Raw genomic sequence first — 14,165 nt, forward strand, 5'->3', positions numbered from 1 at the left:
AAGGACCCAGGATCCAGGACGGAGATGGACAGGAGCAGATAGAAAGAAGAGGCTGCACCCCAGGGTCACTCATCATCATCATTCCTTTATTGGCATAAAAACCCAGGGTCACTCATCACGAGATGGGAAACCAGATGAGCAGGGACGGGGGGAAAGCAAGCCGCCGATGAGAGACCAGAAGCTGAAAGAGAACGAGGCACAGCAAAAATGGTCTCCGTCGGCCTCCAGCTTCTGGGGTACGTCTTTGGGCTCTTGGGTTTGTTGGGTGCCTTGATAGCCACGCTCCTGCCCAGCTGGAGAACCAACTCCTACATTGGTGCAAGCATTGTTACAGCAGTTGGCTTCTCCAAGGGACTCTGGATGGAGTGTGCCACCTACAGCACGGGCATCACCCAGTGCGACATCTACAGCTCTCTGCTCAGCTTGCCCGCTGACCTTCAGGCGGCCCAGGCACTGATGGCCACCTCCATTGCAGTCTCCTGCCTGGCATCCATTATTTGTGTCGTGGGGATGAGATGCACCATCTTCTCCCAGGACTCCCCTTCCAAGGACCGGATAGCTGTGATCGGAGGGGTGGCCTTTGTGATCGGGGGACTCCTCTGCTTCATCCCAGTGGTGTGGAATATCCATGTGATCCTCCGTGACTTCTACAACCCCATCGTCCATGACAGCATGAAGTTTGAGATTGGGGAAGCTCTCTACCTGGGCATCCTCTCTTCCCTGATCTCCCTCGTTGGCGGCTTCATCCTCTGTGCCTCCTGTCCGCCTCGGGACCCACACATGGCCTCTTATAGTCCTTACCGAGCTAGAATCTTGGGTGGCAGAAACCTACCACCCTCTGACATGGCTCAAAAGACCAAGAGTGAGTTTAATGCTTATAATCTGACTGGCTACGTGTAACAGCAACTGGACTCGTCACAGCCAGAGGTGCCCAAGAAGTATCTCCGCTGCCCTCTCGTCATGTAGATTAACTGAACAGGTAAGCAGGCAGCCATACCTGTTCTTCCTACCCTCTTCTTTCTGAAGCACCAAAGCCCTGATTTCTCCCAGGCCCTGCTGATGGCACCACACGGCGTTTCGCTTGCTTGCTTGCACACCACCCTCTGGTTCTTTGAGGACATCAGAACTAAATTTCCGGGGGGGGGGGGGAGCCGTTCTGCATCCTGAGGCGCCAAGCAATGTGAATCACACTCAGCATCTTCAAGGCAACAAGCTGCTAGTGCTCAGCATGGAAATACTGTTCAGCATGGAACTGACAAGGATACGTCAGAGACATCTGCCAAATTCCAGCGGCTGTTGCGTACTTGATGGACATACAGGGCTGTTCTGTCCCTTACAGAAGACACTGGAATAGCGAGAGGGTGGGAGAGGAGCAGCAACCTAAACTGCTGGGCAGGATTTGCAATCCTAAAGGAAGTTTCCTATATCTCAGTAGAGGGGAAGAGGAAAATGCTGGCTTAATCTGTAATCCAGGGAGATATGTGGTCTGCAGAGGTGAAAGCCCACTGAAAGCCCACCATCACTTGTCCCTGTACAGAGGGTGACTCAGAATGTGATGCCTCCTCACCCTTGGCAGAACCCCAACACGCTCCCCGTGCAGCCAGACTGGACGGCCCTGTGCCCGTTTGCTTGGGAGGGGGTGGTTCCTAGGTGGCACATTTCAAAGGGGGGCCATGAAGTGCCCATTAGCAAAACATTTTGTCTGATCTTGCTGTGTTCATTTCAGCCTTGGCTTTGAAGAACTGGGCCTCTTGCTCGTGGGTGGGGGGAACACACTGACCTTGGCGGATGGAAGAGTTCCAAAATTAAAAAAACAAAATCTGAAAGGAGACAGGCTGAAGGCTTTTCTGCTTTGCTATAAAGGTTCTGATCCTGCTATCTCCAAACGTGCTGCTCAGGACAACATTCTTACCCAGCGATTTCATGGGACTGACTTGTAAACTTACTATACTTTTCTAGGCTTCTGTACTTATTGTAATGTTGGGGACTCACCAAGTAACTCCATGCTACTTTGCCTCTCCCCAGCATACAAAGCAGAAATTTCACATCAGTTAACTGAAAACAAATTTATATATTATTTCTCAGGTTTACTATTTATAAATATACAGCACTGCTGAGAACAGGCTACATCCCCTGGCCATTTCACACATTATGCAGAGGCGAACCAAATTTGCCATCCCGTCTCCCAGAGCCTCCTGTCCCACTCAACCCAACTTATCCTCCTTGGTGGTCTCACAATCAACCTGCAAAAGAGTTGTGGCCCTCCCTCCGTCTGATAACCATCGCACAGAGCAGAAGGAGGAACGATTACTTCCAGTCAGGGTTTCAGGTGGTGATGGGCATTTTTTTGCCATTTCTCCCTAATTGTGCCAGCAACAAAGCCGTAGGCCTTTTATGCATGGCTGTTTCCCTCGCTGTCACCCCTCCGATGACTTCGGGTCTTTGTTTTGATTATGCATGCTTTTTCTGACCATCAGCGGCCGCCTCGCTCTCCCTCTGCGTTTCCCCACATTTTGCCCCCGTTTTCAAACTTGAGATAAAACAGGTCTCTGAAAATGCGGGCAAAATGCGGGGAAACACAGGGGGGGAAGCGAGGCAACCTCTGACGGCCGGAAACGACATGCATAATCAAAAACAAAGACCCAGAGTTGTCAGGGGGTTACAGTGAGGGAAACAGCCATGCATAAAAGGCCATAGTGTCCCTCTAAGGAGATCGGGAGATCTCTGGTTAAAGGAATGGGAAAGGAGAAGTCATATTGGTGGACATCCCAGTAATCTACAAAACTGTTGAAGAGTGGTGAGTTAATGGGTTGATCCCACAGAGAATTTCCATCACCAGAAGAATTTTCATCAGTGGAGTGTGACTTACACACACACACACACAAACATATATGGAATGCTCCTCCTTCTGGTTAGTAGAAATGCTTCATACAATCCAAGCTAGTAAAAGTGAACAGTTCTGCTCATAACGATAACAAATTGTCTGGGAAATAATGTCGTCCAGACTTTCCTGGAAGTATCAGAGAACTGAAGCAAAAATGGGCTCTGAAGAAATCTCACAGTGTTTGAAGTCACAAAGTGCAGCGGGTGACACTGCATTAGTCTGTCTGGACAAAAAAAACTGCGTCTGTTGTACCATTATGACTAATTGATTTATAGTAGGATAAGCTTTTGTGGGCTACAGCCCGCTTCAGCAACTATGCACAGCAAAGGGGGGGGGGGATTGTGACACGTAGGCTTAAAGAACATGAAACACAAAAGGTATAGTTTGTGACATTTCTATGCACAACTCAAACTCATCCTCCAAAGTGACATTTAGCCTTAATAATATGCTGTCCGCATAGAATAAACAAGTCTGTCTCTGTGCAAAAGACAGAAATTTGCCGTAAAAAATTACCACTTCCAGAAACCTGGGACAGAACATTTCCATCTACCAGGACATTCTGTTGCTGACCTGAACGTCAGCGTTGTTTATCAAAGGGACTTCAAAGAGAGTGTTCCAATGAGAAACTGTTCACCTAGAATTTATTGGCAGGTTTAATTGCATTATCCAGGACTTCAACAGATCCACCTTTTGGGGCCTCTATGTATGTTAAACTACTTGACATAACTAAGTAGTCAGTGCAGAAATAAAAGCCATATTGTGAGGGTCTCTGTCTTTGTGTCTCTGCTTTCCATCACCTGCTGTGTTATCAGTGAACTCGTAAAAGCAGTTCACACCTTCTGGTCTCAGGCGCCAGGCCTGATGGCCCATGTATCTTCCCCCCCCCCCGCTGTTCTTCCTGCCAGTACTCCCTCAGGCCGATGCGGCCTTGGAAGTGTGATAGCCGCCCAGACTTCCTGGGATCTGTCTGATGTTTTGTATTATGCCAAGCTTGTAACTTCCCATAACAATAAGTGTGAACCCCAGTGCCCCAGTGCCCTGGAGTCAATATATTCTGTAAACCCGTATAGCCCCTCACTTGCAACTTTCTACCTGTGCCTGTCTCATCTCCTGAAGGCTTCAATAAATCGATTGTTTCTGTATCAACGTCTGAGCAACTGATTTGGAGAAGCAAACTCAGAGAGGGGGATCTCTCACATTAAGTTGCAAGTCCTTGCCTCTCGGACTGCAGCTGTACCGCTTTGGACAGAATGTCAGCCGACGAGGACACCACCCCTAACCCCGATGCCCCCAAGGAACCGGACGAGCCGGAGAAGCCGGACCCTAAAGAGGAGGGAGCCAAGCCAAAGAAACCGAAGGGTCGCGCCCCCGACCAAGATCGGGACGGACGTCCCCGGGGGCTCACTTATTGGCTGGACTCTCCCAAGGGCTGGTCGCTCTCGCGGACTGCGGCGAAGGATCGCCGGTTGGCCTTCCCCAGCACGGGACTCGAAGGGGACCCGGCCCGCAAAGAGGCCCTCATGGAGGAAGAACGAAAGCAGTGGCAGGAAGACCGCCGGGCTATGCAGGAACAGATGGAGATCATGCAACGCGTAATGGGTGAGATGGCCACGACCCTAGATGCGCTGAAATTGCAACCTCCAGCCGGTGCTCCCCCAGACGGGGCGCCAGTAGTTCCGCCCGCAACCCCTGCCCCCCCGGCCCGTCGGGACCTGAAAGTCACGTATGACGGGTCGGGAGACCAGTTGACCTTTTTTATGGTCCAAGTAGACATTTTTATGCGGGAACAAGGCCGAACCTTCGTTTCTGAGGAGTCCCGGGTGCAGTACGTGGCTTCCTTACTGCAAGGGGAGGCGGCTGCCTGGATGGTGTTGCAGTATGAACTCCGCTCGCCGGTGCTGCGAACCCTGGACGAGTTCATGGTAGCACTCCGAAACCGTTTTGAGGACCCGACTCTAGGTGAGCGGGCTAAAGCCTCCCTGATGCAACTGCGCCAAGGGACTAAGTCGGTGGCGCAGTATGCAAGTGAGTTCCAGTCACTGGCTAGCCGAATTCTGGACTGGAGTGAGGCTACCTTGGTACAATGTTTCAGGGAGGGTCTCAACCCAGACCTCCAACATTGGGCCTTCATGCAAGGGAACCCCCCGGATGTGGAAGGTTGGGTTCGCCATGCTGCTGACATCGAGAATCGTAAACAACTCCTGAACTTGTCCAAGCAACGGATTGGGCGAGACCCCAGGCCCCGGGGTGACCGTGGCCGGGAACTCCGGCAAGGGGGTGGCGGGGTCCTCTCGGCCGCGGAACGCCGCAAGCGGTTCGAGGCCGGCGTCTGCCTGATCTGCGGGGGAAAGGGTCACTTTGCATCGCAATGCCCCTCTCGCTCAGGCCGTCCGACCCCTCCCCGCCAAACCCAGGCCGAGCCGACGAAACCGGCCGCCGACAGCCAGCCTCGCCGCAGAAGTGGACCACTGAGCCGGCGCTCCGGCGCACCCTCCGCTCTCCACGCACGTCCCCAGGATGGGGCATCCGACTCTACGGTCCCATCGGGGTCCCGGATTACAAATACCGTCTTTGATTCGGACGGCTCCCCGGAGGCCACTACCCCGTCCCCCTCTTCCAGCGAGGAGGAAGAGTGGGAACAGCCGGCAAAAAACGCCGTCGGTCTGCTGTAGAGGGGGCTCCGCAGCAGACCGTCCCTATCGTTGTGCAAGGAGCTCCACCGATGGTAAGCGCCCAAGAGGACAATGTATTTGTGCGTGTCCATCTGTCCCTACCCAAAGGGGGTCCCCCGTTAGAGGTCCCCGCGTTGGTCGACTCGGGGTGTGCCCGCACCATGATAAATGAGGAAACTGCCAAGAAGTTGGGTGTCCGGCGCAAGCGGCTTCCGGGACCCCTCCGTTTTTCCCAAATGGACGGGAGTGACTTTAAACGGGGCCCGGTGACCCACAGAACTGCAGCCGTGATTATGTCCGTGGGGGAACATTGGGAACGGTTGTATTTCACTATCGCCCCTATTGTAACCCCTGTGGTGTTAGGGATGAACTGGTTAAGGGGGCACAATCCCTCCATTGATTGGGTTAAACGGGTGCTTTCCTTCCCCGAAAACCCCTGTGGGTTGCATGACAAGGAACGGGTACTCAGGACTCCAGCCGCCGCACTGGTAGGGTCCCCCGCCCCAGTCTCTCCTCAATTACCCTCTGAGTACTCGCAATTTACTGATGTTTTTGATGTTAGAGAGTGCGACGAACTGCCTCCCCACAGAGAAACGGACTGTGCCATCGAGATTGTAGGGGAAGGCAAACTGTCTAAGGGAAAGGTTTACCCCATGAGCCCTAGTGAAAAGACAGTGTTGCGAGACTATCTGGATGTCAATCTGGCGAGGGGTTTCATACGCCCCTCCAAGGCTCCTTATTCAGCCCCAGCTTTCTTTGTAAAGAAAAAGACGGGAGATTTAAGACTGTGTATTGACTTTCGCAGACTGAACGCAGTCACCCAGTCTAATGCTTACCCCCTCCCTCTTATTCCTGACCTTCTAGCACAATTAAAGGAGGGCCGAATCTTCACCAAACTGGACTTGGTAGAAGCCTACCACCGCATTCGCATCAAAGAAGGAGACGAACCCAAAACGGCCTTTTCCAGTTGTTTTGGGATGTTTGAGTACCTAGTCATGCCGTTCGGACTTTCGGGGGCTCCGAGTGTCTTTATGCAATTAATTAATGAGGTTTTGCATGATTTGCTGTTTCGGGGGGTGGTGGTATTTCTCGATGACATCCTTATTTACTCTGAAACCATGGAAGACCATGTGCGCCTAGTGCGAGAGGTGCTCCAGCGGCTGCGGGAGCACAAACTGTATGCTAAGGTGTCCAAATGTGAATTCCACCAACCCTCCATTACATTTCTGGGGTATGTGATCTCCCACCAAGGGTTGGAAATGGACCCCGCCAAGGTCCAGGCAGTGCGGGACTGGGAACCCCCCACTACCCGCCGCCAACTTCAGCAGTTTTTGGGGTTTGCCAATTTTTACCGGAACTTCATTCCTAACTTTGCCCAAGTTGCGCTTCCCCTCACTGCCCTGTTGCGTACCAAGGACAAGGGGGCTAGCGCCGCGCTTCCCTCAGCCCGTTTGCAATGGTCCCCCCAGTGCCAGCTAGCTTTTGAACGTTTGAAGCTACTTTTTTCATCCGAACCCGTTTTGGCTCACCCAGATTGCACCAAGCCTTTTGTGGTGCAAGTGGATGCCTCGGATGTAGCCATGGGCGGGGCCCTATTGCAGAGGGATGAGGGGGGACGGTTGAGACCATGCGCCTACTTCTCCAAGAAGTTTTCCCAGTCTGAAATCAACTGGGCCATTTGGGAGAAGGAGGCAGCAGCGGTCAAACATGCCCTTACCATATGGCGACACTTCTTGGAAGGGGCCGAACTGCCATTCGAAGTGTGTACCGATCACAAGAATCTTGAGGCCCTCAAGGGGGCTAGAAAACTCAATGCCAAACAGGTTCGGTGGGCCCAATTCTTCGCTAAGTTCCGGTTCACTCTCAGACATGTCCCTGGCAAAGAAAATGCCCTAGCCGACGCTTTGTCACGACTTCCCCAGTATCGCAACGATTTCGATCGCCCAGTCGACTCCCTGTTCACTCCCGAGCAGCGAGGGGAAGTTCCTAGCTTAGCCGTCACCACCCGGTCCCAAGCCCGACCACCGGAGACCCCCCCTACACTCAAAGGCATCCCGGAAGCCTTCCAACAGCGACTCCGGGACGCCTCCTTGCAGGAGGAGGAGCATCATCTCCTCCCCACTGGTCTGGAACGTACCAACACTTGGTGGGTGCAAGGGGGGAAACTGTACGTCCCCTCCTCTCTTCGCAAGGAAGTATTGGGACTTGTACATGGTGCCAGGCTAGCGGGTCATTTTGGTTTCATAAAAACGCTTCACCTGGTTCGAAGACAATTCTGGTGGCCCGGTATGAGATCTGATGTAGAGTTGTATGTGCGCAGCTGCCCCACCTGCGCCACAGCCAAGAAACGGATGGGAAAACCCCCAGGGCTTCTCAAACCGCTTGAGAGCCCCTCCCGTCCCTGGGAAGTCATCGCCATGGATTTTATCACCGACCTACCTCCGAGTCGGGGAAAAACGGTTCTTTGGGTTATCACAGACCTCTTTTCCAAACAGGTTCACTTCGTTCCATGTGCAGGCCTTCCTTCAGCCCAGGGCTTAGCTAAACTGTTCATCACACACGTCCTCAGGCTACACTCGATCCCGAGGAAGGTCCTCTCCGACCGGGGGGTCCAGTTTGTTGCCAAATTCTGGCGGGCCTTCCTAAAGTTAATGGGAGTGGAAGAGCAGGGCCTTTCTTCCGCCTATCACCCCCAAACGGATGGTCAAACAGAACGAGTAAATGCGGTGGTAGAATGTTATTTGCGTTGCTATGTAAATTTCCACCAGGACGACTGGGTCGACCTGCTGCCATTTGCCGAATATGCGTATAACAATGCGCCTCATTCCTCTACCGGCTTTAGTCCCTTCCAAGTTATATACGGGACGGATTTCGGCCCTTTCGGTTCTGCCCCCGTCTCGCCAGAGCTCCAGTCTACCCCTGACCTTCAGGAGTGGATTCAGGTGGTTAAATCCACCTGGCCATGGTTGCTCAAAAATCTGGAAAGGGCAAAAAGCAAGTACAAGGAACAAGCAGACAAACACCGGTCTCCGGGATGGGAACTCAAGGTGGGGGAGCAAGTCTATCTGTCCACCAAAAACCTCCGCTCTCTTCGCCCCTGCAAAAAACTGAGCGACCGTTATGTGGGACCTTTCCCCATTACCAGAGTAATCAACGAGGTTACTGTGGAACTGGACCTCCCAAAAACTCTGAAAGGAGTCCATCCAGTCTTTCATATAAGCCTCCTCAAACCCTATGTGGCAGCCCCCCAGTTCCACCCCCCTCCCGCACACGAGATTCCTACCGTAGTAGGAGGGGACACCCATTTGGAAATATCCAAGGTTTTAGACTCCAAATGGAAGAAAGGGAAACTGTTTTACTTTGTTCGCTGGAAAAACCTTGGCTCCGCTCATGACGAATGGGTGGCCGCACCCCACATGGCGGCTCCTCGCTTAGTCCGGGAATTCCACCTTGCTTATCCCGATAAGCCTCGTCCTCTCGGGGACCCCGGGGGGGGGCCTTAAGGGGGGCAGAATGTGAGGGTCTCTGTCTTTGTGTCTCTGCTTTCCATCACCTGCTGTGTTATCAGTGAACTCGTAAAAGCAGTTCACACCTTCTGGTCTCAGGCGCCAGGCCTGATGGCCCATGTATCTTCCCCCCCCCCCGCTGTTCTTCCTGCCAGTACTCCCTCAGGCCGATGCGGCCTTGGAAGTGTGATAGCCGCCCAGACTTCCTGGGATCTGTCTGATGTTTTGTATTATGCCAAGCTTGTAACTTCCCATAACAATAAGTGTGAACCCCAGTGCCCCAGTGCCCTGGAGTCAATATATTCTGTAAACCCGTATAGCCCCTCACTTGCAACTTTCTACCTGTGCCTGTCTCATCTCCTGAAGGCTTCAATAAATCGATTGTTTCTGTATCAACGTCTGAGCAACTGATTTGGAGAAGCAAACTCAGAGAGGGGGATCTCTCACACATATGATACATTCTATTAAAAACAACCCAAATAACACATCTTTTTCTTTTTATTAACACCCAGGCTGTACTTACAACAAATATGAAAGTTTGCACACTGTTTATTTTGGCTGGTTCTAATATACAGTAAGACTTTTTTTTTTTTTTTTTGGATTTTGCTTGGTGTCTACCTCTGACTAAAGAGTCATTATCTCTGATTACAGCTGTTGAGAATGGTCACCCTGCTTATCTTGGGGTAGGGTTGCCAGGTCCTTCTTCGCCACCGGCGAGATATTTTGGGGGCGGAGCCTGAGGAGGGAGGGGTTTGGGGAGGGGAGGGACTTCAGTGCCATAGAGTTCAAGTGCCAAAGCAGCCATTTTTCTCCAGGTGATCTGATCTCTATCGGCTGGAGATCAGTTGAATTAGCAGGAGATCTCCTGCTACTACCTGGCGGCTGGCAGCCCTATCTTGGGGGTGGCTGTCAAGTCTTCCAAGCCAATGGTACTTGGGCAGAGCTGGTTCCTAACAACTAAGGCCCATAAAAAGGATATCTACAATTGTTAAGAAACATTATCATTCCTGTTGTCATAAACTCTGGTTCTCCCAGGCATTCCACTTTAGGCCAAGACCATATAATGGAACAGCTCCCAAGCACCAGACTCCAACTGCCCACAATATATTTCTGCTAATTGAGGTGCATCTCTTACGTGGGCTCACAAACTCTCATTCGTCAAGCTTGTTAGTCTTTAAGATACCACAAGACTCCATTTTGCTTTGCTTAAGGTTAGGAGGGGCTAGATACTATGTTGGGGGTAAAAGCCTATTCAGAAGACAAAGTAGACTAGCAAATAGGGTTGCCAACCTCCAGGTACTAGCAGGAGAGCTCCTGCTATTACAACTGATTTCCAGCTGATAGAGATCAGTTCACCTGGAGAAAATGGCCACTCTGGCAATTAGACTCTATGGCATGGAAGTCCCTCCCCTCTACAAACCCTGCCTTCATCAGGCTCCACCCCAAAAACCTCCTGCCAATGGTGAAGAGGGACCTGGCAACCCTAATAGCTAAAGGAAATGGGACAAATGGTCTGCAGCACAAGCAGACTTGAGAAAACCACAGGTGGTGGAAAGATGGCATGAAAGCAAAAATGGAGACAATAAGCCCATCGGAAAACCAAGAACAGGAGAGGCTGCACACAGTTGTCAGGAAGGAACACGGTGCTGGCAAGCAGGAAATGGTATTCTGGAAAGGGTGAGCCAGGAAGCCAAAGGAACAGATGATTGCAGGTCTACAGTCTACACGTAGCCAGGGCTACTGGTCCTCCAAAAATTGCAAGTAAGAGAGCTTTGCTGTCATTTTGATCTGCTTATCCTATGAAAAATGGGAGATAAGGGCCAAGCCATGAGATGGGAGGGGAGAGGAACCTGAATCTTGCATCCTGATAGAACTAAGCAGCTCCATGGCTGCAGGTGCAGGGATGGAGGGCTCCTGGACAATTGCCAAGGGGTTTTCTATGTTTAATCTAGCAAGGAGAAAATCCTACAACAAATGAGTTCCCAGGAAAAAGGGGAATAGGGTGGCAGACCCAGTAAAACATCATCCCAGTTTCAATATCGCTAAACACAAACATCTAAGGATTGCCTTGAAGGATCACACCAAAAAGATCCATCCTGTTTGCAACAGAAGCCAGCCAGCCAGATGCCCTTAGAGAGCCCTTGAAGCAGGGCCCTGCTGTTCCCTAATTATACGTCCCCGTCATCGAATATTCAGAGGTATACTTCTATGTATAGAAGCTCTAGTAAGCTACGATTGGCGCTCCAGGAAAGCCTGATGTAGTACCGCACATCATTCAAAAGCTCTGGGCAGGAAGAAGCTGGCAGACTCCCGCAGCAGCGCCAAGCACGCCTGGAGCCCTGGCAATAGAAGTACTCCTCTTAGACAAGCTCTAGCACCGTCTGACTTCTGGAAAGTACAGCCAGAGGAGAAGCCTCTCCACTAAGCTGGGGAAGCTATCCATTATTAATGTATGGTGGTGGCTTTGCCAAGATGCCACAGCACAGACGCAAGCTCACGGGCAGAGGCAGGCAGGACAGGCAGATGTGGGAACTGGGCCCCCACAGAAGACTGCAGCAAACTGCAGACAGCATGCATTCTCCAGGGAAAAGCTGCAGCACAAAGAGCCCACCCCCATCCCAGGCTAGGCTCCCCTTCCAGCTACTCCTTGCACAAGTTTCCCACAGCATGCAAATGCAAAGGGACTCAGCCTGGGTACCGCAAAGTTTGAAAAGATACTGAGCCAGTGATTTAGATTAATGCCTGAGAGGGGGGCACCGAGTTCACTGCTGTGACTCCATCGTTAACCTTGCCACCCATCAAACCTGTTTGCTTGTTCCTCTAATGCCCTAGATAACATGACTAATGCGTCCTTCCCCTTGACACTGGGGGGAAATATGGCCCAAGGCACCTGGCTTCAATGAGGTGACAGGTGCAGTCGGCTTCAAGGTGGGAGATCTCCATTCCACGGTCTGAACCAAAAATCTGTTGTGCCAGGAATTGGCGCTTCAAGGGAAGGTGCAGGTGAACACATGAAGCGGCCTTATACTGAATCAGAGCCCTGGTCCATCAAAGTAAGTATTGTCTACTGGGACTGGGCAGCCCTGAGTGGACAAGCCAGACAACATCACCCAGCAAGCTGTGCTGTTGTGCACCCTCTTACTCAAACCACTTTCTCAAGGGTCACACATGAACACATGATGCTGCCTTATACTGAATCAGTCCCCTGGTCCATCAAAGTCAGTGTTGTCTACTCAGACCAGCAGCAGCTCTCCAGGGTCTCAGGCTGAGGTCTTTCACATCACCTACTTGCCTAGTCCCTTTAACTGGAGATTCCAAGGATTGAACCTGAGACCTTCTGCATGCCAAGCAGATGCTTTGCCACTGAGCCACAGCCCCTCCCCTCGAGGCTGCTCTGAACTGGCTGGATTGCTGTTTTGCACACCTTTAGGCCAAGCTGTCTCTGACCTCACTGAAGCAGAGGTCGCACCTCAGGTGCAATTTCAGCAAGGAGAAACAGATGATATTACTGCACACCGAATGTTCAGTCCTGCTTTACCCCAGCTTTACCGCTATCTTCCCTTACCCAGCTTTATTAAGATCTTTTTAGAAAGGTGACAGCAATGACAAGGTGGCTGCCATGTGAATAGGAATGTTCAGATCTCCCCAGGTCCCAACCACATCAGCACCAGTCTCCCCATCCCAGTTGCCCACAGCAGCCATTCCTGTCACTGCACCTTGGAGGAGGAAGCTCTTTCATTTTAAAAAATTGGTAACTGACAATTTGTTATAGTGTTATAACACTATAGTGATTTGTGAATTACTAATACTCTTACCGTTAAGAGCCCCGTGGCACAGAGTGGTCAGCTACAGTACTGTAGTCCAAGCTCTGCTCACGACCTGAGTTCGATCCCGACAGAAGTTTGTTTCAGGTAGCCGGCTCAAGGTTGACTCAGCCTTCCATCCTTCCGAGATCGGTAAAATGAGTACCCAGCTTCCTGGGAGCAAAGTGTAGATGCCTGGGGAAGGCCCTGGCAAACCACCCCATAAACAAAGTCTGCCTAGTAAACGTCGGGATGTGACGTCGTCACCCCATGGGTCAGTAATTACCTGGTGCTTGCACATGGGACTACCTTATCTTAATGCTCTTACCTAGATAGCCCCAGCCTAGCCTGATCTCATCAGATTTCAGAAGCCAAGCAGGGTCGGCCCTGGTTAGTATTTGGATGGGCAACCTTCAAGGAACACTAGGGTTGTGACGCGCAAACAACCTCCACACTTATCTTGCCTTGAAACCCCTAGGGTCGCCATGTCAGCTGTGACTTGACAGCAGAAAAATATATTAAAAAAAAAACCCTTGTGGCAAAGGGGGGAAGGACTTTGGGTCTTGGGATTATGCATGCCGTTTGTGGCCGTCAGAGGTTGCCTTGCTTTCCCCCTGCATTTCCCCACATTTTCCACACGTTTTGAGACACTTGTTTTATCTCGAATTTGAAAACACGGGCAAAATGCAGGGAAACGCAGGGGGAGAGCGAGGCAACCCCTGACGGTTGCAAACAGCATGCATAATCCAAACAAAGACCCGAAGTTCATAGAATCATAGAATCATAGAGTTGGAAGGGACCACCAGGGCCATCAAGTCCAACTCCCTGCACAATGAGGAAATTCACAACTACCTTCCCCCCACCCCCCTAGTGACTAGAAGATGGCCAAGATGCCCTCCCTCTCATCATCTGCCTAAGGTTACAGAATCAGCATTGCTGACAGATGGCCATCTAACCTCTTCTTAAAAACCTCCAGGGAAGGAGAGCTCACCACCTCCCGAGGAAGCCTGTTCCACTGAGGAACCACTCTAACTGTAAGAAAATTCTTCCTAATGTCTAGACGGAAACTCTTTTGATTTAATTTCAACCCGTTGGTTCTGGTCCGACCTTCTTGAACAACAGAAAACAACTCGTCACCCTCCTCTATATGACAGCCCTTCAAGTACTTGAACATGGTTATCATATCCCCCTCAGTCTTCTCCTCTTCAGGCTAAACTGTTGTCGGAGGGGTGACAGCGAGTGAAACAGCCATGCATAAAAGACCCGCAATTCTCTAAGTGAAAGGATCCATGTAGTACAG

At 51.3% G+C, this 14,165-nt stretch overlaps 1 protein-coding gene across 1 annotated transcript; it reads left to right on the top strand.

The window, feature by feature from the left end:
- The first annotated feature begins 207 nt into the window (after window positions 1–207).
- On the top strand, window positions 208–900 carry CLDN2 (claudin 2). Its single transcript, XM_056859771.1, has one exon. It carries the CDS (start codon window positions 208–210, stop codon window positions 898–900), a length of 693 nt encoding a protein of 230 aa, XP_056715749.1.
- The last annotated feature ends 13,265 nt before the right edge of the window (window positions 901–14,165 follow it).

The sequence above is a fragment of the Euleptes europaea genome, chromosome 13, assembly GCF_029931775.1.
Source record: "Euleptes europaea isolate rEulEur1 chromosome 13, rEulEur1.hap1, whole genome shotgun sequence".
In the NCBI taxonomy this organism is placed as follows: Eukaryota; Metazoa; Chordata; class Lepidosauria; order Squamata; family Sphaerodactylidae; genus Euleptes; species Euleptes europaea.